The sequence below is a fragment of the Corapipo altera genome, unplaced genomic scaffold (assembly GCF_003945725.1).
Source record: "Corapipo altera isolate COAL_440 unplaced genomic scaffold, ASM394572v1 0, whole genome shotgun sequence".
Lineage (NCBI taxonomy): Eukaryota > Metazoa > Chordata > Aves > Passeriformes > Pipridae > Corapipo > Corapipo altera.
Genome location: NW_020884872.1, coordinates 69,712,569 through 69,737,727, shown reverse-complemented (window position 1 = coordinate 69,737,727; position 25,159 = coordinate 69,712,569). Strand labels below are relative to the sequence as shown.

The 25,159-nt window shown below is 36.3% G+C and overlaps 1 protein-coding gene across 1 annotated transcript in view; it reads left to right on the top strand.

The window, feature by feature from the left end:
- Positions 1–25,159, top strand: part of B3GLCT (beta 3-glucosyltransferase) — a 56,406-nt gene that overhangs the window by 10,801 nt on the left and 20,446 nt on the right. The window contains exons 4-7 of the mRNA XM_027651403.1: positions 2,786–2,895; positions 15,927–16,003; positions 19,856–19,967; positions 24,212–24,348. Of these exons, the coding sequence (XP_027507204.1) occupies positions 2,786–2,895; positions 15,927–16,003; positions 19,856–19,967; positions 24,212–24,348 (436 nt within the window). The remainder of the gene's footprint in view (positions 1–2,785; positions 2,896–15,926; positions 16,004–19,855; positions 19,968–24,211; positions 24,349–25,159) is intronic.

The following is a 25,159-nucleotide window of genomic DNA, read 5'->3' as shown; positions in this document are numbered from 1 at the left end:
GCTGATTCATAAATACCTTTTTTTTTCCTTTGGCTCAGGTAGTCTCATCAAAGAGAAACTTCTGAATCTTTGACTGCACTTGCAGTTCTTATAGTTAAGTCTTTTCTGAACATGTGCACTTCCACTATGAAACTCATGAATTGCTTTTTGTAGTACACTGTATTTTAAAATAAAATTTTATGATACCTAGTAGCTGTTCTTGTAACAATTTAATATGAAACTGGGTTTTACCATTCTGCTAGGCTCTCATGGTACTTGTAATAACTAGGGTTATCATAAATTTCTTGTAACAAATCATAATAACTTTGTAATATCTAGAAGTAAGTATTTAAGAAGCATGTCAAATGTTATAAGGTAAAATAGTGGTAAAATAATTTTTTTGCTGATGGACGTGTGATAAATAATGAGAATAAAAATTCTGCAGGGTTCTGCCTTTTCTGAAGACAAGTGTGGTGTCCTTCTGGCAAATAGTTAACAAACCTGAGATGAGGACTTGCATTCGCTGCACTGTAACCCTGGACTTGGCTCTTCTTGTTCTGAAGGGAACCAGCTTAATTATGTCTCTCTTGTAGTAGTTTCTGAGTAGTTGTGAGTTCATTCTGACATTAAAGCTGAATACCAGGAAGATTTAGCACTTTTGAGATAGATATTAATCTTTGAAAAGACTCCATTCTTTGTTTTGATTGGTAGACTGTTTCTCAACTTAAAAAACAATTTAAGTGTTTATACCTATTTTCTGTTGACATTTTAGTAGACTGAATATGTCTTTTTATCAACTATTTTAAACTCCCTATAACAGAGGAAACTATTTCCATTGGATTAAAGCAGTAATATCAAAGTAGGTGTTAGCTTACTCCTAGAAAGTATTCTATTGTGGATTATCACAGCTGTTGTTAAATGTACTGTAAATGAAACTGAGCATAATTCAGATACTTCAATATCTGTAAGCATACTGATACTAAAACAGTAATTACATAAAGAAATGTGGTGTTTGCTTTTTATCTCTGGGGATGTTTTTGGTGTTGTGCATGTAGATTTAGCCCTTTGACTGTCATTAACATCAATGAAGTGTAGTTTCGATTTTTGCCGTGATTTTAATTTTTGCACAGGAAATCCAGCAAAGATCTTACTAGACAGCAAATAGTTGTCATTCAGAAGGTTTTATTATGCATGGGTTTTTTAAGCAGTTTGTTTGGTGGTTCAGAGCATGAACACTGTTCATTCCTACGCTGTGTAGGAAAAATGTGAAATTAAAACTGATATCTAAACCAGTGCTTATGCCATCTCTGCAATATATCACCAGAAACCTCAGACAATTTGACAATGTTAGAGTCTGTCTTGGTGAGTAAGCTAATAAATTAAGGGAAAATAACAATAAGGGAAAAGTAGAAAAACATTTAACTATAGGTTTGAGCTGTCATAGGTTTAAATTAACAAGTAACTGTTCAGAGGAACAAAGCAATGTAATTGATCCTCAGGCCTTGGACATTGCTGTTTTCTCATAATCTTAGTGAAGATGTTTGTGATAGTGCACTGGTTTTTATTGTGATCCTTCTTCATGTGTTCAGTTTTACTCTTTTTCCTTGTGACTATTTCTTTCCTTATTTTGATGGTTTTTTCTTCACCTTTGTTCTTCTCTTCTGCATTCATCCTACTCTATTTACCAAGTTAGCATATAATTTTTTTTGGTGTGAACTTTGTTCCTGCTCCACATTTTTTGACATTCCGTACAGATCCCATGGGATATTAATTTCTTTCCTTTTGGTACTGTCTCAAGTTGTTATGTTCTGAGTTACCTCTTGTGAATACTTTCTACATAGTATCTGTAAAGTTCAGCTTTTTCTGGCCAAACAAACAGTAACTGCAGTATCATATGATTCTCATCTTAGACATTGATTGATACTTAGTTATGGTCTTGAGTGAGTTATACAGCATAGATCAAACTTGTTAAGAATTCTAGAAAGGGCCTCTGTCCACTTTCCTTCATCTTCTCATCCTTTGTTGTCCTCTGCTGTGTTCTGCTTCTGAATGGCATCATATCTACCTGCTTCTCTTAGTTTTCTAAGTGTTGAGGTACTGTTCTATCTACTGTCATCAAGAAAATTTGGCTACCTACTTTGTCACCTACTTGCATTTTTTAATAAGCACTTTTTTTAAAATCCATAAATGTTTGCAAATCTACTTCATTATTTTCTTTTAAATGTATCAGTAAATTTATCACACTTCTCTAGTATTTATAGTTCTTAACTACAACACCTTTAAACACTGTGAAGACACATGTGAGATATTAGTGCTGTCCTATTAGATAAGAGTATTACCTCACTGTTCTCATATGTGTGCCTCTCCATCTGATGTTTGTGTCCGGGTAGGGGTTTAAGTTCTTTTTTGGAGAAGCATCTTTTCTGTTTCATGTTCATGCATTGCCTAGTGAGAGGAGATGCTGGTCTATGACTAACACCATTTAACTATAGTAATAAGGAATACGGGTGTGTTGGAGAAAAAGCAACTTTGTGAGTGTGGCTACTGTTCATTGTGGGCATGTAGGATCTGCTGCACATCTTGCACTCATACTGTGCTTTTTATAAGTTAATCCTGAAAAGGACAGTTTGGGATTTTTGTGTGTGTTAAATTATGCCTTTTTACTATTTCATGAAATGTTTTTATAGCTGAAGAAGCAGCTTGCTGTGTAATAGATTCCCCCACACATCTGGGTTCTCACTAGCTTTGGAGCAAAACAGAAAATAACTTCTTTTGTCTTTAAATCTTCTTATTTTCTGGTTTACAGAATTAAAAGAAATTGTATTTGTCATCCAGAGTCAAAGTAATTCTTTTCATTCCAAGAGAGCAGAAGATCTAAAAAGAGATATTTTAAAACAGGCTGCAGATCTTGGAAAGGTATGTTGAGATAATATAAAGTACACCTTGTATTGCTGTTACTGCATTTTACCAAAAATACTGGGGTTTGTTGTGCCTTTTTTGAAATCCATTTTATTCCTTTTGTTAATTGTCTTCTGTGTGCTTACAAGAAAACTATTTCAGTGGGTATGTACTGATTATAGGCTGTGATTTATCCCTAAATATTTTTAATTTCAACTATCAACCTTTTTGTGTAACAGCTGGTTTTGTTTGGAGGGCATTTGATGCAAAAGTGATAAAAAAGACTTTAAAGAATACAGTTTTCTAATACCACTGTAGAGTGTTTAAGAAATTTAGAAAAAAAGGATGCAGTCTTTATGAAGTGAAAAACATAATTTAAGTATTAGTTAGAATAATTTTAGGTGAATATTTTATTAGAACCAATGAAGGTACTGTAATGTAGATTTTGTCAGTATTTCATTGCACAGTTGTGACATTGTGGCAGTAAATGAAAAATGTGTGTGGACATTAAAATCCTAACACAGGATTCCCTATTTCCTACTGCAGTACTCTTGCAGACCTCTCTTGCCCATGTCCCTCCATCATGCAGTACCTTCCCTAACTATTCCTTGTTCCTCTGCCACTCAACTGCAGACTGAGCGAGCTGTGCTTCACCTGCTGGTGGGTCACACTGGCCTAGGAGCTGCATGTTGTACTTAACACTCTAATTTGAAATTTTATTTGTAGAGCTTTAGCCTAGAGAGAAGAGGTTTTTAAGAAACTTACATAGAAAGTTCATGTACTTAAACAATGCTTTATTTTCTTTGTTTGTAATAAAAATAAAAAAAATTACCATTTGCATACATCCCCTGATGTGAAATGGCTTGTTGTGAGGTTGTTTGACCTATTTTTCATTTCCACATTCTTTGTTGTAAAGGAAAAAGAAGTGTGATTTAAATTCTCTTTTGTATCTTAGTCTTGGAGTGCCTAAATCAGATTGCTGGATGTTTTAGGCTTCATTTATCCAACCTTATCAAACCTGTTGTAATTAAATCCATTCTAAATGCAGTTTTTAATCCCTTAATGAAATCAGTCATGTGAACAGCCTTTGTTCTGCAGAGTTCTGCTGTTTTGGGGTCCTCTTCGGAATTGAGACAAGTGTTCAGATACAATATATGCTGAGGGGATTATGGTGTCAGTTGTTAAAACCAAGGATTTAGTTGTGTGCTGTAATTTATGTTGCAGAATATGAGTAATGAAAAGATCAATAAGTGGAAGTACAGATAGTTTCAGTGAGGCAGGAATATAGGCATGTTTTATGGGAGAGAGATAAAATCTATTTGTGATCACAGTTGTACCTGAAACTGACCTGGCTTTTTAAAAAATTTATTGCCTAATTAAGGAGATTCCTTTATGGGAATGCTGAAATGGTGATGCTTTTCCAATATTAACAGGTAAGTGTTAAAATGCAGTCGTAGTGTCTTGAGAGAAGCAGTGGTGGGAATATATCACACCAAAAATGTCACATCTGAAATCTAGGAAAAGGGTAAAGCCATCAGTGTATAGGAATAAAAAAGGAGCATAGCGAGCAGGTACTTGGTATGTGTTGACTGTTTTGGTCAACTCATAATGTCACTGTAAGGCATGACCCAATAATACTAATTATGCAGAAGGGCCAGATGATCTCTGCAATCCTGCATATCAGCGTTTGAAGTTCACATTTTTCATTGCAAAGAATACATATGAAATTACTAGTTTCAGGCAAAGAAAGTTAAATCTTTGCACCTTCAAAAACAGCTACTGTATAGAATCCAGGGACTGAATCAACTCAATCATCAGATTCACTCACCTGTTGTCACAGGACCAAATGATAGATGTTTAGTCCGTAAGGTTTCTATAGTTGCTATTTTCTGCTGTTTTAAAATGAGAAGCAGAAGCCAACTGCTAGATTTGTGACATGTGCCTTGCTTCAAAGTGGATTGTCATTGACAATGCTATTTACTGTCCTTTAATGACTTCCCACTGCACAGAAGCTGCTTTCCAGCTGAGACTGATCAGATGATTCATTTTTGGACATTGCAGTTTTAACAAGGCTTAATGGGTTATATTTAAGTGAAGCATTGGGCTACATTCTGACCTACCCCTCCATCTCCATGTCTTCAATAGTTTGTCTTTATGACAAGATTTCTCTAGATCAACCTTATTTTTTTAATTAAAACAGGTATGTTGTAACATCAAAAGCTTTAAATTATTTCATTTCTCAGTGTTATTTGATCAAGTCCCCCCTTTTTTCTTCTTTTTTGTAAAATGTTAGTGTGCCCTCTGTTTCCTTCCTTGCAACAATTTTCCTTTCTTCTGCAAGAATTTATTCATGTAAATAAATCCTGTAGCCTCATGGAATGTGCTTATTAGCTCAGTTCTTAAGTGCTTATTCCTTAAGATGTAAGACTTTATCTTGTCTGACAGTGGACTGTTTTTGTTGGCAAGGTTCTTTGGCATACCTTCTCCTTTAGCTTTCCATTATTTTTCCCTCTTGTAGTATAGGGATCAGATGCCAGTCAATACCAGAGCTGTTGGGGAAGATACTGTCATGTCATCTGTGATATTAGTCATGTACACCACTCTTCTTGGCTCAGGTCCTCCTAGTCTTTGACTGATCAGCAAGACTCTTTCCACAGCAAAGTCATGAGTCTGATACATGACCAGCAATTGAATGTGTGAAGGTATCTTGCTGAGATGACAAGTCCAACACTTCTCTGTGGTGAGGACAGAGATGCTGATGGAACATCTGGCACCTCTTTCTCAAAGAAGTGAAGTCCCTGCAGAGATCCCTAATGGAAGGACTCACGCAATTAGAGTAATTAGGGAACATGGAACTGTGTTGAAAGAGAGGGAGGAAGAAGTTCCAACTGTTCTCGGTGGCCTCCTGAAACCACACAAATCTTTGTCCAGAAGTTTTGGGTACCTCTTATGTGTTGCTCTTGTAATACTTTTTTTTCTGTCTGTATTGTTTAAGTCAGATTATACTACCAGTAACTGCTAAAATCCATGTATCGTCTTTGGTTTATGAATAGAAAAGTCTGGAAACAAGATTTTTTTTGTCATTTTCTTTCTTCTGTCCCATCATCCTCCCCCTTAAAACAGTATTTCGCATTTAAACAATGAACACCTAAATATTGCTGTACTAGTTGAATTTTTTCCTAAACTTGCATATCTCTACCTTGTATAATTTAGATTTCTTGTTCAAAATAGAGAACAAATTGGTGGATTAATTTAGCATTTCAGATGGCCTCATTTTCAGATTACTCTATAAAGTTTAGTGGGAACTTCATTTTATCCAATCTTTCTTCTCCCCTTGCTTTGCTTTTGTTTTGCCTGACTTGTGTTTGTAACATCATCCAAAACTTTAATATTTACATTTATTTTTCAAATATCTCAATAAAACTTCACTTATATTATGTGGGCAGGGCTTGCAGTATAAACCCTAATAAGCATTGCATTTAAGTGGTCAGTCTATAAAATTCCTGTTTCCACTTTTTTATCCATATTAACACCTGTGTTTGTTTTATCTTGTGTCACTTATTCTGCTCTACATACACTGTCTAATATCAGCATGTTCTAGTCATTTTCTTTCCTGTTGAGTCCCTAGTTTGTCTTCAAAATGCTTAATACAACTGCTCATTCTGGGGCCTCAATATTTGGGTGCTCAAGTTCTGAAATGCATCTAAACTCAATTCTGTTGAAGGGTGAGGTGCCTTCAAAATACAACCTTTTGAAAGTATTCCAGGAAAAGTGCACAGAGCTACTGTTCAGTTTTGAAAACTTATTTCACAATTGTCTTGAAAGTCTTCAAGGGCTTGAATTGTCTTGCAAGGCTTTACAGATTTGACTGACTTCTGTTTTATCTTTGCTTTCCTCCAGCTGTTCTCTCAGCTTTTTGTTTTAATTGTTTGAACTCTGACTTTCTGATATGCCCTTGCTTCTCATTCTGCAAAGGTATCGGCGTCCTTTTGACAATTGACAGGCTTTATTATCAACAAAATTGATGTCTAGCTCATTAACTATTGAAACTGTAAAAGTTACCTACACTGTAGTGCTGGAAGGTGAACAGGATCATTTTCCTGTGATAAATACCCAACAGATTTGAAGGAATTGGTAGAAGTCAGATAATTCTGCACTAATGAGATCTTTTAAATGTTTTAGTAGGGATAAATGGGCTCCTCTCAGCCCTGCCTTACACATCATATACCACAAATATGTGGTAACTGCCTTGAATTTTTTATGCAGAAAACAGGACCTGTCACCTCACAGAGATGATTTGTCATGTCAGGGCAAAATATATACAAGAAATTCGGAAGTTTAAAGTGCTTTAGGCTATGTGCTTCTCTCTGCACAGCCTCTTCTGCACCAATCTCTGAATACCTAATAGGATTTGAATAAAACCATTTTACTAAGGTATATCTTTATTAGTATATATTTATTAGTACAGAATAAGAAATTGCTATAAAGCTTCCTCCTCCACTGCGACTGCTGTCTGCTGTATTAAAATTGCTCAGTCATCTTTGAACAGTGTTCAAGTATACATGAGAGTACAATTACTAAATCATCAGATTTAAACCCTTAAAATCAGTACCTGTTGACAGTTTTAAGTTCTCTTGAGCATCTGTACAAGTCTTTAAAATACTTTTACCAAATTTATTGCCTTGTGGAAGCTGCTTCTGCTCTGCTGTTCCTTCCCTTGTTCCTTAGTTGAAAAACATATATTTTAGGTCTTTGTAAGAGACTGTTGGGGGGGAGGAACCTGCTGCCCCATGTATGACACTAAGTTAGCTATGGAGATGACTACCTCAAACTTGCTGTCAGTGAAAGATGCTTCAGGCTTATTTGTCAATAAATATTAAAATCTACTTACATTGCTAATCCTGCCGATATTAAAAGAATCAACTGAACTTCATAAATTGCTTAATTTCGTTGTTTGAATCATAGGGTCATTAAGGTTGGAAAAGACCTCAGAGATCATCAAGTCCAACCTTTGACCTAATATTGCCATGCCCACTAAACTATATTATGAGGTGTCACGTCTACTTGATTTCTGGAACACTTTCAGGGATGGTGAGCCCACCACTTCCCTGGGGAGCCTATTCCAGTGCTTAACCACTCCTTCTGTGAAGAAATCTTTCCTAATATCCAGTCTGAAATGTTTTTATTCATTAGTTATGATTGAGAAGGATTTTACTTTTAAGTAAAAACTCACTTCACAATACTAAAATCCTATCTTACACGCATTCTAAACAAAGAATCTTACATCAGTTGGCAACATAATTATAGTGGTTCACCATTAATTCTTACTTTCATGAATAATAGAAATGTACTGTATACCACATCTGTATTTTGTGTGATTGCATTTATTTAGAATTCTTGTAAAGTGTGAGCTGTGAAGATAGTATTCCTCACTGCTTTTTATTCACACAAGTGAAAAGCAAACAAATGACACTTTACTACAATGCATTGTTGCCATTCTAGGCTACTGTCTAATTATACACACCTGTGGTAGCATTTATTATAATAAGCACTTGAAATATTTCCAAATTTTTTCCACATCTTTTTATTTGGCTTGTTGCAAAATAAGATTTAATTTGTGATATTGGTGATCACTAGCTCTCAGAAGAACAGAACAGGGAAGATACGCGATGATATGCGATATCTAGGGGGAAGATGAGGGATCTTAGAGGAGGAAGAATAAAATTAAAAGCAGACTAAATTGGTGATAACTTTCATACTGATTAAATTTCTTCTTCCAAAACTACACTTTTATTTAGCAAGTTAATAGTCTTAGTTTTCAGAATTCAGACTACTGCTAAAACTAAATGTTAGACTGGCTTAAAATACAAGTAATTATATTATTATTTTATTAAATCCCAGTTAACTGAAAGTATAACAGATGTGCCATATACTGCTTATTTGGACTATTTCTACACTAACAGGTAGTGTTGTACAATAGGAGCAAACCTGGAGAGCAGTGCACTTGTTGCTGAGGAGCTGGCCCTTGTTTTACATGACACTGGAAAGGGCTTTACTTTGGACTAGTTCTGAGTTGACTCTATGAACTGGAGGTCCATTAGCAATTGCGGCACATCCTTTGGTTTAGTTTCATCCCAAAGAAATACAACTTGTGCACCCAATGATGCACAAGATAGTGCAATGATGAAGGAAAACAATGCACAAAAGTGGACTAACCTGTACTGATAATATGAGGCAGTGTTAGGAAGCAGTAGGAGATGCTTTTGGTCAAGGTCTCAGTTGTACTGATAGACTTATTTACTAAATAAAATTCAAACCTTTCTTACAAGGTATTAAGATTTATAAGGATGATAATCAATTTGAAATATGTCAATACCTCTGAAGTTATTCACATCTCAGTAATTAGAAGAATGAAATTGATTACGTTTTTATATTGTTCCCTTTGAAAGGTCAGGAGTTGACAAATCTATCAGCAAGCACTAATTGAATACTCCAGAAAACTTCCTTTTGGTCTTTGAAACACGTAGCCCAGATAATTAAAGGTATTCTATGCCTTTTGACTAACTGGAGGGGGGGGGCACATTATTGATTTGTTGATGAACATATTTTTTTGCTGAAAATTATTTATTTATTTATTTTCGATTTAGCAGTTTCTTGAGTTTTCTTATGTCCTGGTCATCTGAATTACGATCTGTTCAGGTTTTCACGTCTGAGGTTGGGAGCAATTGTGTTGATGTTGACACGTTTTTTCCTCCTGACAGTGGAAAACATAGGTGTATTTATAAATTCTTTGTATGACAGTTTGCTGCAGGGCACTTGTTTGTACCAGTAGTTGAGGAAAATCTTGTGATGGCACATCAATATAATGCAAATCAAATTAACTCTGATTACTGCTGAGCACAGGTGAATTATTTCTGGATCACAAAAGCCTTACTGGACCTTCTCGTGATTTTCCAGTTGTTGGAAGTCTAGGCAACATGTTTAGAATTGGCAATGTTGCTGAAATTTGCTCCCAATATTGTTGAAGAACAACCCAGTAAAATAAAAAGTCGGTGGCTGCCAGCATCTTTCCTACGTGAAAATCTTACATCAATGATAATTATAGGTTTTTGAGACAGAAATATATTGTAGTAAAAAGCTTTCTTTTTGATGATGAAATAATTTATTACGTAAGCTAGCTACATAAGAAGTCCCATCAGATACAAATCCTTATTGTAACTGTTTTCCCAGGCAATGAGTTGTTGGTTCTAGCATACAAGCACTTGAGTCAGTGCTTGGTTATGCATTCAGGTATGTTTTTGGGCAGCTAAGTTGTGTTCTGAGGATTTTGATATAAAGTATAGTAGGAAAAAGGATTAAAATTACTTCTTTGATAAAATGTCTTTTTTTTTCCCCTCTAATCTGTAGTTAGACTCAGGAACACTCCAAATTACTTTAAGCTCCAGTTATTACTTCCATACAATTAGGTAAATGCTTCAGTATTCTCTTTAATGTAAGATCATTTGATGACAGACATGCACAAAGTACTTGGTCTTAATTTATGAAAGCAGGGTACCGCTATGGCCTTTCCCTGAACTCTCTGAAATTACACATAATATATTATGAAAACTCAGTTCCTTTTTAAAATGATAACCAGTCATCTGAGAGTAGAACAGAAATAGAGATTCTCTCTGATGGAAAATAGTAGATTATATTTTATTACTTTAGGCTTCCTGAGGAGCAAAAGATTATTGGATGTTATGCTTTATTAGCAACATGGGTTTTGTTTTTGTGGAGTTTTTAAAAACCTTATTGTGGCCTTTCACTACTTAAAAGGAACTTATAAGAAAGATGAGAACAGATGTTTTAGTAGGTCCTGTAGCAATAAGAAAAAGGGTAATGATTATAAACTAAAAGAGGGTAGATTCAGACTAGACATAAGGAAGAAACTTTTTACAATGAGGGTGGTGAAATGCTGGCAGGTTGCCCAGAAAAAATATCCCATCCCCAGAAATATTCAAGGTCAGGCTGGACAGGGCTCTGAGCAACCTGATTTGGTTGATGTCCCTGCTCATTGCAGGGTGTTGGACTAGATGACCTTTAAAGGTCCTATCTGACCCAAGCTCTTCTACGGGTGCAGCTTGAAGGGAGAAATAGAGCAAGGATTAAAATAGACAAGGCAACTTTGGAGAAGATCCCAAATAACTGACTTGTTAAACAGAAGCAACATTCTTTTGTTATAGTAGTATTGTAAAATAGTACTTTAAATCATCTGTGGGTTTTATTTGAATGAGTATATTGAAATAATATTTTGTCCTGGATTCTTGGACGTAATGCTCTGATAAAATTGATGCTTATGTCTTTAAAACATGAAAAATATTTGAAACGTGTATTGTAATTTTCAGTGTTTTAAAAAAATTGTTAGAATATAGAGAAGACATCTTGTACAGTGTAATATTTGACGTTGGCAATTCCTAGCAAATTGTCTGCCCCACTGGGTTTAGAGGTAGGAGATTTGCTCTTACTTTATGTAATTTTAGAAATCCTTCAGGATATCTACAGAATTGGCATGTTTGTGAAAATAAAGCTGTAGGGAGACTTCAATATGTATTCCACAGCTCTATGTTATCAAAGTAGTCATAACAGATGACTGTAAGAGCTTGGCTTATTTAACCTCCCAAGGGAAGGCTGAGAAGAGGGTAGGTAGGCTAGCTCTGAATGTGTCTTAGGATTGATTACTGAAAAGAAGATGTTGTTAAGTGCTTGTAGAGCATGTAGAGACTAGGAAGACATTTCTAACTCTGGAGCTGTGCAATTGAACAGCAGTGTCCAGGGTTTAAGATCCCCCCTTCTGCCTCCCAGCTCTGGGCTTCATGAGCAGTTTATTAAAATTACAAAGCACAGGGATATATGCAAGACACCTGCAGATATTGGCATATGGGACTCATTAAGAGCAGATTCCTATACACTCCTGTGTTTTTCTATAATGTGTTACAAGCTTGCCAATTGCTCTGATCAGGTGACTCAGTAATATAACAATGAAAATATTACTACAATGTTTTACATTTCATCACAGTTCCATATCTGTTTTTATGCTCTTCTTACATGTCACATAAGACATACAATTGATAGTGCTGAGCAAGATCTAGTTTGAATTATGTTCTAATAAGGCATGTTCTCATGAAATAATACACTTACTGCAAGGTTTAGTTCTGCTTAGATGAAATTCAGTGAACTCTATTCTGTAGGAAAACAAAGCAAGAACAGATGTGCTAGTGGGTCATAGAGGATATGACCTAGCTGTGGCTCTGGATATCCTATTTTAGATGGGGATGATCTCTGCCATGCTAGGTGCTTACGGAGGCCCATTTTAGCCCTTTAGTCTATGAAACCTTTGTTTTTACACTGTACTGTTTTGTTCTCTGTAAATTGTGCATTTCTCATATAGGGTTTGGTAGATTAATATGAAATTGCAGGTAGTACAGAAATAATACATATACTTGTTTCGGGTTAGCAAGTCTCTTAATTAGTTGTTTAAAATTCTTTTATTCCGAATTATCTCTTTCTTTATTGGATATGCTATTCCCCCAGGGTTTTTCATTTTAATGAAGAGGACTTCCAATGTTCAGATTCGAGAACCAGAGTTTGATTTTAGTTCTGTTGATGATTTGCTGTGAAATTGAGTTTGCTGCTAGCATCTTCAACTTACATAAATAATACTTAATGGTTGTAAAGGTACAAATGAAGCTGTGTCAATGTCTTTTGAATTGATTTGAAAAAGTGGATCTAACCCCTTTATTCACACTTAGTTTTTTTGCTTGTGTAGAATTTGAAATTGCAATCTGTGGCAGGTATTGCTGATCTCACTGTGATGATAGAGTAGATAGTAAAAATGGAGTAAAAATGTCTTATATTGTATTTCAGAGCACAAGCAATTCCATTTTTTTTGGTTTTGCCCTTTAAAGTCAGCTTAGTTGTGAAAGTGGGGAGGGTAATAAATTATTTTATTTAGATTATTAGATACTTTGCTTGTGCCATACATAAAATGTTGAAACATGTGAAAACGTATGTGCCCTGTAACTGTGAAAACAGTAGTTTCAAGATAGAATAACTACTGAATGCAGTACAGGCTATGGATGCATTTGTAGGAGAGTTTTATGAGATAGGCAGACACAGTGTGTAAGTCACATATCGCTACCTTGACTGTCTAGCCATCCCCTGATGAGCTCGCCTGCATGTGCCCTTCCACTGCTCAAAGCTGCCATCAGGTGCTTTTTACCTTTTTTCCCCCATCCATGTACCGAAGATAGAATAAATAAAAGGAATAGGTTAGCTGTGTTCGACAAGGTTCAGAGTGAAAATACATAAAATGAGAGAAAAAGCAGCAGAGATCCTCCTGTATTTTTGAAAGAGGCTATTTTACCTGTACAGTGTGTTTTAAGCATCTCCTTTATTAAATCAAAATTGATGCATTGTTAGAGGTGAGTGGAAGCAAAGGAACATGAAGGACGTGTATTTTCATGTTTTAGAGGAAGTTGGGTAAAGAAAAAGAACAGGCTTATGAGAATGCCAAAGAGAAAAGATACCTTCTAAAAGTATTGGATTAGCTCAAGAGAGAGTGCTTTTTCTTTATAACCACTCCTTTTATCTGCACAAAGGAAATAGGTGGGCGTTTTTTGTTAAAGAGATACCTGAGCATATGTTACAACTACTTAGATTATGTAATTTACTTTGTACCTTTTGCATGGACAAATGCTTCTTTTTAATCTGAAATTAACCTACCTTCAGCCTTTAGTGTGATATAGACACTGAATATATTATTACTAACTACTTTTTTCTTTGTCTGGATCCTATTGTACATGAAATACATGGCTACCTACAAATACTAGCATAACTGCAGGGTTTGTGTGTTTGTAAAAAAAAATGTTCTTGTAAAGGCAGAGGTCTGCTTTTTTATGTTTCTATCTGCAATCCCATAAGCAGACATAATTTTATGGTTTTACCATGAAGTGGCTACATTTTAGTCAAATACCAGATATTGAGCATACTATGACTAAGATTTGCCGCTTCCACAAAAAACCTCTGGACTTCTTTGGTTTTGCAGTGAATTGAAAGTAAACAGAAACATATTTGATAGATTGGCTTGAACTGGAACCATAAATCATGAGATGCAAGTGAATATCTTGTTCCAAATTAAAGTTTTGATATTATTTCTTTTTAATTTGGTTCATTCCAAATAGCATAAATGTTTTCAAAACCAGTACATCTTTATCTTTGTGTAAGGTTAATGCATTCCTGAGACACAGTTATTCCTTAGAGCAGTAGAGATGTTTTCTTGAATGTATGAAATTTTGAGAGTTTATGTATTTTTAGGTGCTGTGCTTAATTGCTTTTGAAAAGGATTTAAAGTAAACTTGACTGAGTCAGCAGAGAGTGTAAACTTTACCTTACAGCTTTTCTTAGAAGATAAATTATTTTTGTGTTTACATGTTAATTTTATATTAATGGAATTGTTAACAAAAAGCATTCATCAAACAACATTTGTCATAGGTGGAAAAATGGAAAGGAATTAGGCCTTTGAGAGAGCAAGGTGGTTTGTCTTAGGAGCTCTGAACCCACTAGGCTGACACAGGCAAGAGGCTTCTGCAGCTCTGTGTCCCCAGGTCCAGCCAGCAGCAAGGCTGAGCACGTGTTCCAGTTGGACACATGTATGCGCGCACACACGCACAACACATTACATGTACACGTATACATGTGGTCTTCCAGTTAGATCAATGTGGACACCACAGCACTCTCACAAACACAAACTGAAGCAGTGGCCTGACCTTGTTTCGCCTCTCTGGCTGGTCAGGATGAAAGCCTGCTCCATTCTAGTTGCTGGTGCTCAGCCTTCCTCCTGTGAATCCACATGTACGTGCACGCGCACACACACACACACAGAGTATGGATCCTCTCAGTAGCTTTTATATTCAGTGCATGAAGTAGTTGACCCATGGCCTCACACACAGACACACACATGCAAATGGGCCTTTCTGATACCTGGTACAGACTTAGAACCCTACCAGTAGCTGACCCTTGCTCCCCAGAGGATCTCCTGAAGGTGGAACCTCCCGTTTCCTAAACATCTCATAATAAAATTTGGTGCCATCCCAAAGTGCTCTTCCCCTGAATCCTGTGGTGAGCCCCGTGCCCCTGTGGGCAGTAACCCCCTGACAGGCTGTAAGGTGAGCGGGGAGCCTTTCCCTTCTCTTTAGCTGGTGAGTACCAACACCTAGACAGAATGGTGCTGCAGTGTAGGATTGTACTTGTTAATGGAGTAAGACACTGCCTATATAGGGGATTTATTATGGGAATTATGTATCTCCAGCTTTTTACATATATTATAAATCATGCAGTTTGATATATCAGAAGGCCATGTTTAAATGGTATTTTCTTAGAAACTACCTAAGAATGATAGCTTATCTGCTAGACATTGGGATCTGCCACATCAAAGAGGTTTCAAGTAACAAAAGAGCAAAGAAATTTATGAAAAATATTTTCCTTTGTAGGAATCTTCTTTGATATTTCCGGAAGAAAAAATGCTGACTCCTCATTTTGATTTTTGTGTGAACCCATGGTTTTTTGTCACAATGTTAGTGCAACAGGTCAAAGCTCAACTCAAAGCAGAGTGTTAGAACTGTTACCTAAAATGTGTATAAGAGGATTGTCCAATGGAAGCCTTTGTAGAATAACCTGTTATTTATTAGTATTTCTTTACAGTATAGGATTTAATGGTATGGTAAAGAAATTATTATGATATATTGATCATATGGGACCTACACAAAGCATTTAATTTGAAGTCTGTTGCCTTTATAACTAATAGAGAATTAAGAAATTACGAGTTGGAAGAAGCACTTCCCCTAAATTGTAGATCACCTTGTTTCATACCATCTTAAGTCATCTATTCTTCAAGGCTACTTGCCAGTCAAAAACAAAGTCCTTCCAGAGTAATTTTTTTAAGATTAGTTGATATTTAGGAAAAAAGTACATGTAATTCAAGTTTAATGGGAATATTTTTATTTTTCTTAAAGGAATTCCCTACGGTTCTGCTTATTCATCAGATGGACAGTCATGAAGGTGCATGGACAATATTGCCATTAATGAGAGAGTAAGTGTAATGAATGCCAGTTATTTTGGGAATTCAAACCTCTTTTCTGAGAAGTTTTCGAATGAGAGTTGCAACCTTATATTTTCACTTTCTTACTCTACATTTTTTTTGGTTTTCCAAAGCAATTTTCTGTTAGTTAAATCAGAGAAAGCTATATTAAGTAACAATAATAATAGAATGTAACTGAACAACTACCTTCTTTGAATCGTTGTGCGTTTTAAAACTATCAGGGAAGTAAACTAGTCAAAAGAAATAATATTTTTAAGTGTGCATTTTTCTATTTGGTTCCCAGTTCTCACAGAATAAGGTGTGAGGTATTTCAGAACTTTTGAGCTTTCAGATTACTTGACTTAATGAAGTAGATTCATTAAAAAAAAATAGATAATACTGTTTGAGGTCTCTATCTCTTACAGTTTATGGTGTTTATAAGAGGTGGCATGCCTCTATAGGGAGAAGGTATGGGTTTCAGCATCTTTTTAGAAGCTTATCTGGCCAATTTTCATCTTAGTCTGATAGGAGAAGGCAGGTAGTCTCAAATATCTTTTGGTTTTAGCTTATGCCGATGAGCCTAAGGAAGACATGCTGCATTTATGGTAGTATCTTGCAAACTGTCAGGAAGCAATGATTCTTATTTCAGAAGGTCCGTAAGCTCCATGGTACTGAGGGCTATTTTTGTTTGAAGCTTGTATTTGAAATCAGTGCCAGACACTTGGCAGCCTCTTGAGGTTTAATTTAGTCAATGTAATTTATTAGACTTACTCAGGGGGAGGTTTTTCTATCAGAGTGATTGCAGGATAAGATGCTTTTCCTTCTGCTCTCCATGGCTTTCTGTGTGTGTAGGAACATGAAAATAGTGCTTGGACAGTAGCTGTCTTTGACATATATGTAAACTGTGAAAAGTAACAAAGGAGATTTGAACTAAAATGAAAAACTGGAAGATGATGTTCCAACTATCAATCATCTTTTTTTTTTCCTTCTTAACTCCTGTTTCAATGACCTAGTAGTTCCTCTTCTGAATTGTTTATATTTGGTGACAGGGTTTACAGATTCAGCCTTTCTAAGACAGCAAAACTTGGAATGAAAAACAGAAATGCTCATTTGTGTGAGAAAGCAGAAGAAAATTCTTCAGAAATCAGAAGGGGAATCTTAAGTAGAGGATTGCCATCTTAATACTTCCGGAATATTAATTTTTTTCTTGTCTACTCTTTCACTTACTGCTTTTGGCAAATGAAGACATTGAATAGTTTAGAAGTATATTGAGGCTTTTACGGTTTTGTTTTCTCAATGAACAATAGAGGAAGAAGGGAGTTTGGCCCATTCTGCAACAGCTGGTGATGCTCATAATTGTGATATAAGATGCATTCATATCAGAAAACTGTTTTCAGTTTTCCTCAGTTCTATAGTTGTCAGCGTTTTTTAAGTAAACCTCTAACCAGCTATGACAATTCTTAATTTTTAGTTCTTGGGCACAAGTTAAGTTGGGCAAAGTATATAAGTTGGGCAAAGTATGTAATTTCATTAGATGTAATCAGTGGATGTCTTATGACACAGTACCCTTATTGTGTCCAGAAGGCCCACTACATTTCTTCTTGGTAGTCATGTTCATTAAGCAGAGAATAAATCCCTTTTTAAAACATTATTATCCAAAACAGTATCTTAGCTGAGTAGTTCCAATGCCTCCTTGCAGTCTGAACTCCAAAGTTGCATGCTATGAGGTCTGCATAAGACTCTCTGCAGGCCTTAAGTGCTTAGCCTTGAAAATAATTCTCATTGTCCATCAATAGGTAGATGAACAGATCATTCTTTTTATGAACTTAATTGTGCTGTATTAATGAGATTCCGTAATTCTTTTTGTGGGGATCACTCTAGTGTTTTCCCTTTGCCTTTCACCCACCTGCTTTCCTGTATCTCCAGACATTTCTCTCCTGAAGTTGTAGCTGACCCTTAAAGTGTGAGAGAAAAGCCTGCATTCTTCACAGGGCATTAAATACCATACATGTTTAAAAACACGACGGTATCTGATGCACTTTCTGTACTTGTTTGGCAAGTTTTAGAGGGGGGCAGCTGTTTTTCCCAGTTGATTTTATCTTGTTTGCTTGCCTGAATGTCAGAGTTGCCTCAATTTCAGTGTTGACTAGGCACCAAGTATATGCTCTTATGAACTAAAAGGATGAATGGATCGTGAGTTCTTCTGGCTATTGTAGTTTAGCAGATTATCTTAAGAAGAAAGCAGTGAAAAATAAAATATTGTTGCAAGACACAGAGGAAAGGTAGCTTTCAGGGTATTGACTGTCGTGATTCAGCCCCAGCCAGCAACTAAGTTCCATGCAGCTTCTCACTGACTCCGCTGTGATGAGATGGTGGAGATAATCAGAAGGGTAAAAGGGAGATGACTTGTGAACTGAGATAAAGACAGTTTAATAGATAAAGCAAAAGCTACGTGCACAAGCAAAGTAAAACCAGGAATTCGTTCACTGCTTCCCATGGGCAGATGTTCAGCTATCCTCAGGAAAGGAGGGCTTTGTCATATGTAACAGTGACTTAGGAAGACATATGCCATCACTTCAAATGTACCCCTTTCCCCCAGCTTTATATGCTGGGCATAACGCTATGTGGTCTGGAATATTCCTTTGGTCAGCTGGGGTAAGCTGTCCCAGCTGTGTCCCCTCTCAGTTCCTTATGCACCCACAGCCCATTCGCTGATGGGGTGGGATGAGAGGCAGAAAAGGCTTCAAAGCTGTGTAAGCCCTGCTCAGCAGTAACCAGCCCAAATCAACACAATGACTTATCCCAGATGAAAAAAAGGCTAAACTAGTTTAACACCTGGCAACCATCTTGTGCTTCTAGCATGTAATTAAAATACCTGCAGAGGCAGGTATCACATTTTCTAGCTGAAGTATTTCTCAGATAGTGGGTTTAGCTTTTTGAGGGGATTTGTTTGTTTGTTCTTTTAGGCAAATGCCATTCCCTAAAACATAAATGATCCTATTACGCTTTTTTACTTACTTTTGCTGACTTAACAGTTCTGCTGTTTCTTTTCATTGCTGATTTTATCAGTAGCAAATGCTGTAGAGAAAGCAAAATGTGATGTTCATAGGTACTAGTTTTCTTATCCCTCTCCTCAGACAATTTGTTTAATTGAATCCACGTAAAAACCATGCAAAGGAAACCAGACAAATAAAGATTGTGGTTTTTTCCACTAGGTTGTCATTAGTTAATAAGGCTTTGTTTTGATAAGTAGTGGAAGAATTAAGCCAGGAGGAGCAGAGAAACAAGAAATGACATTTTTTTGAAGGACCCGGGAATCCTGCATTGAGATTATTGCTAGCCTCGAGGAAGGTAGGGTAGTCCTTTCAATCTGTATAGTTTCACTGTACTGGAAAAGCTAATGAAGCTTTTAGGTTGGGAATGATCAGTGTCCAACAGCTGTCAGAAAACCTGTCATTAGGCATTTTCATGATTGTTGCAGTGCTGTTAGATGCCCAATGGTGGCACCTCTTGGAAGAAAGTTGAGGTACAGGGGGGAAGGTAACTTTATCTATGAACTTCTGAATTCATAGGTGGCTATGAGATCTATAGTACCTGTATGTTTCTGAGTAGACATCCTTTATGTATCCCTGTTCCCTTTCTTCAGGAATAACTGGTGCTTTTTAAATAGATATCAGCAGAGTCATTCTCTTTATCCATTCACTGTAGTCCTCTATTATGTAATTCTAAATTAGTAGTAAAAGTTTCTGTTTCTGTATAAATGAATAATTGATTGCAAAGTACTTATATTTGGGGAATGTGCCTTGAATTTCTCATTTTGTTCATTAGCCACTTCACTGGTAAAATTTTAATTTCTGTTTTTAGCTTCTCTGTTACCTATGGTAGGAACTCCTCATGGATTTTCTTCTGTGAAGAAGATACAAGAATACAAGTTGTAAAACTGCTAGAAATACTTGGAAGATTCGACAGGTCTAAGGTGAAATAAAAATTTAGATATGTAACTTTCTTTTGAATGTGGTTGGGTGAGTTTTTCCAAGTGGAAAACATATATCTAAACAGCTTAAAATAGGGAGATAGATTTCTGTTACTGAGGCTGAGAGCCAGGTATTTAACATGAAGAAGTACAAATGCTTGTCTAGCTGTTGAAGAACTATTAAAATCAAGCAGAGAAACCATTTTTTCTGTGGATAGCCTGAAAATGATGTACCATCAATAAAAAGATAAATATAGTCTGCTATGTGGTTCCCTCTCCCCATTTTCCTGTCTGTCATCAGTTCTGATTATCATCACACAGAATGACTGATGTTAGTCTGTCTCTCATCTAATATAGTAAGGTATTTTATATGCATTCTGTTTCTGAACTGTGTTGGTGATAAGTTTTCTGTACCCACTGGAAAACAAAACAACACCAAAGGATTCGAAGAACAAAAAGAAATGTGTAGCTACCAAGAAACAAAGTAAATTTGGCAATGCAGCCGACATGAAAGGTGTTAATATTTAGAATTTTCAGTATTCAGAAAAAAAATCACCATGGTGTCAGCCTGTATTAAAAGAAACAAAAATCTCCTTTGTGAAGTATGTTCTACCTCTTTATTGCAACTCTACTTCAGGACTCACTTTAGCATATTTACTTCTTTTGCAGGCACATGGCCTTGCAATGTCTTCTCACAATTCTTTCTAAAATGGGAATGATTATTCAAAGATCTTACCTTTTTAAACACTTGGCCTTCAAAATGGCTGACTGAATATATTCAGACCCTTGGAATATCCATTTTTCTTTTTTTTTCCTGTTTCAGAAACACCTACTCCTAATTGACATTCTCAGAATAGAAAAATGAACATTTTTTCTAGATGGTACCCTTTTGCTGGTTTTAGTCTTTCCCTTACGTTACATGCAGATTCTATTAAAATAACGAATTGTGTTCCAACCTGAATTAAAAGGAAACTAAAATGTTTGCTTTTGTACGTAGTAATTGTCATCTTAGTGTAAGTCCATAACTGATTCCTTATATACAGTAGTAGTCCATCAGTCACAAAATTTAAGGTGAGTTATACCAGAACAAGCTCATTCATAATTTGTTTTAAAATATCAGCAGTCTCCATAATAAAAAGTTGGTATACAATAATCTCAGTAAAATGTGTACAGTGGCCATGTGAATACATGGTGAATCTGTTGCTCTTCAATCTAGATTTGTAGATATAGTAGCAGAACTATTGAGACTGATACAAATGTAATATTGAATGTACTATTGAGTGAAAAGAGATGTATCAAAGCCTCTTAAGAGACCATGGAGGAATGTTAAGAGAATGATTTGCATTGATAACCAAGAACATTATTGACTCAGTAAAACTGAAAAACAGTGAGGAATATCTTATTTACATAAAGACTTCAAGGCAAGCATTCAGATGTTGAATTATATCTGAACATCAGGAAACACATTTTTATTGTGCACACTGACTTTACATTGGCTCACATTGACCAAAGAGGAGTCTCTGTCCTTGGAGATAACTCACAAGCCATTTGGACATGCTTTGTAGGTGGACCTGCCTGAGCAGGGCAAGTTAGACCAGGTGGTCCCCAGAGGTCCCTTCCCCTCTATGATTCTTTGTTTCAACAGCAGATGGATTCAATCTGTGCTTTCATAGTGGAAGATGGCGGCAAGGTTAAATCAAATTGTATGTGCCGCTCCTCTTCCTGGCATCCTAGCAGGATGATAGACTACAGCCCCAAAGACATCCAGGATGAGTAAACCAAGTTAATGGGTAGTAATGACTTATTGTCTGTTGATACATATAGGGTATAAAAGATCTGTCTAAAGGACAGTTTGTCTTTGAGAAGCATAAGAACTCATAAAATATCTTACTAATACACAGCGAAGCTGTGACAGTTGAAGTCTCCCATCCTCTCTGTCACAGATGACCCTTTGAGTTTGGCACACTTTCCTTGGTATTTCTGAGTAAGTGGATCCAAAAGTGAGTGGGTAGAATCAACTCGATGAGCAAATTAGGTAAAGTCACCTCTGCGCTCCCTGAGGTCTGCTATTGGGATTTGTTGCATCCCGTTCCTTCAGCTATTAAATTGTTCTAAAGATTTTGGAGTGCTCTTATTCAAGGTAGGTCATTTTTGCCATTTTTGAAACACAGTATATTAACTGATCCAGTGAATGGTAGTTATCCACAATGGAAATCATGTACTTTTTTTTAATTCACATTTTTCCCTATATACAGTTTGACTACTGCAATTCCTTAAGTTATTTTATAAGTTCATTTGCATGTAACTAATCTAATCTTGTTAAGACAGCCTGCACAGATTGACTTGTCCTACATATCTGGGTAGTAAATAAACAGCGTTAGGAACCAATAAGCTTGGAGAGCGTTGGCTGTAACTTGTAATGTCTTCACAGTGATATGTGACTTAAAATTGCCAGAAATAATACTGTGTGAAAGCCTGTGGAGTTTATATGTATGGGTTTAATTACAGAGAAAGGATAGTAGAGTGTTGTTTTTTTTTTAATCCATAGATTGTTTTCATGTAAAAATGAACACCCAGAATTAAGATAACTAAAAATTTTTTTTCCCTCTGTAGCATAACAAATTAAACTGGAAGAGTCCAGAAAAAAAAATTCTGCAGATGGCATCATCATATTAAAATGTTACTATTTATTAACTGTTTCTGAAACAGAACAGTATGATTGTGTTATGAACATTTTGAAGTCTTGGAGGCCTTAAAAGAATTAAAAAATGGTGTGCACAAATGCTTCTAAGGAATTTTTGTAATACTTTCAAGGCAGTCATCTTTGTGCATAAAAATTAATGTTTGCTCATTTTCATTTACCTCACAGCATTTTGTTTGTTTTTAATGCTGTACTGAACACTCGAATCCTTCAGTAAAGTAAGGAGAAAACAGAGCCTGTTGTTATTGAAGATCTAAATTATAGGCTGTGTGTAGATACCGCATAGAAAGGTGATTAAGCCCCAAAGACATCCAGTGGAAAAAAATGCCCAACTTTGTCTCCTCTATGTCAATATGTGTGTAGTGTTAGTTTACTTTTACTGTTTCCTCAATAAATTGCAGAAACTGTCAGCCTTAGGAGGCACATAGGAACAAGTTTTCAGCATTTATGTTACCTGAAGAAGTCACTAGTCAAGTACAAGATGCATTTGACTTGTATTGAGAGTAGCTGATTGAAGAAGAGGGCAGAACTATGCAGAATTCGTGGGAAATGCACTCAACACATTACACACATATATACACGTTACACTTGCATCAGTCCCTTGGAGAGTCAGTGTTCCTGGCAGGAGTGGCATCCTGTATTTTTGGCTCATGTTGCTTATATGGGTCCTGACCATCCGTGCAGGTGGGGGTTCTTGAAGAAGGCAGCACACAATAGCTTTGACTTGGTGAGTATGGCAAGACAAGCACTCCTGGTAGCATCTGAGGGCTGCCTTTTATTGCCTTTTGGGGAGCCACGTTGAGTCCTGGCTTGCTGACGGGGAGGTTGCCAGGCTGAATGTCCTGTGGGACAGCCATAGTCTTGGCAGGCTCAGCGAAGTTTGGCTGGAGGTGTCTCCTGGTGCACAGACCTCTCTTCTGTTTGCTGCCTGCTGTGCCCTGGCTAAATCTCATTTGTCACTTCTTGTTGACTCTGGTGAGCTATAAAACTTAGTCTATATAGCAACATCTGCTTAGACTGGCTACTGAGGCACAAGATCCTCTTGAGGTTAGACTGGGTTTTTTAGATGTTTCTACAGTACTTCTGCTTGAATATTTTCCCTTTTGTCTTGAATTTTGTGTAAATTATTTGTTTCATGTGAAGTGTGTAAACTGTGCTGATGCCTTGAAGGAGTTTTCTGGAAAAAACAGTTGCCCAAACCTGCTTTGACAGACCCTGCTTGAGTAGGGGAATTGAACTAGACAATCTAAAGAGGCCCCTTCTAACCTTAACTGTTCTATGATTCTGGGATTTCAGTGTTGTTTGAACAAGTGAAATCAAGGGCATATGCTGGAGTTTGAAAATACAGCCTATAGTTGAATTCAGAGAACTACCTTTAGTTTTTAATTTCTTACCAAGTACTTTTTTTTTCCAGGTTATTTATTGTGAACAGTATGCTTCCCTTGTTTTTGTTTTCAGGTTTGCTTTATTCAGCATGAATGCAGTCATCATCTTCACTAAAAGGATGCCGTAGATGAACCAAATTGTTTCTTATATTCCTTTGCAGGAGTGGTTTTTAGGTAAAGCATTATATGATGAAGAATCTACAATAATTCACCATTATGCCTTTGCTGAAAATCCGACAGTCTTTAAATTTCCAGATTTTGCTGCTGGTTGGGCACTTAGCATTCCACTTGTCAACAAGTAAGAACTGAATTTTTAATCCCTTCCTACTTATTGATAGTTATTAAGAATGTTTGGTTTATACAATTTTTCTAGATGCTAATCAATATTATCTTATTGCGTTATGATTTCACATGGATTGGTATTTTCTATAAAAGATGAAGGTATTCCTGCAGTAAGGTTGAAGATCTGTTGCGGATCATGTAGATATGCAGAGTCAAATTTTTTCAGCTGCCTTTGAATTGAAGCTTGATTGCAGCTTAGCTGTGACAGCTTGGGATGTACTCAACCAGTGCATGCTGGTTTCTCATGGCTTTGACTGAACTTTTGCTGCTGCCCCGATATTAACAGCACCCACACTGATACGTATCAGTCTGCTTTGAGGATCTAAGGTGCATAGGTAGACATTCAGCCGGGCACAGTAATGTAAAACTAGCTCTGGACATGCCTACATAGACTTGTACTCCCACTATAACCTTAGCCAGAAAATGCTCCTTTGATAAAATTGCATTTTTTCATTGTTTGATATATTCCGAGCATAATTATTATAAACACTTAAGAAGTCATTATTAGACAAAGGTACAGAAATAGATTTTCTGTGCATGTGATTTATTTTGGTTTGCTCTACCTATGCCATCTAGTTAATAGTTGTCCAGTACTAGTCATTCAACTAGTTCAATACCATATTTTGTAATTTAAAAAATTTATTCTCCCCACGACAGTGGTTTTATTCCTGGATCTTAGAGTGACTGCATTGCCCTCTAGAAGTGTTTCCCATGTTGTAGAGACAAACTATATGTTTACTTCACATTAGATGCTTTCAAAGGAGATT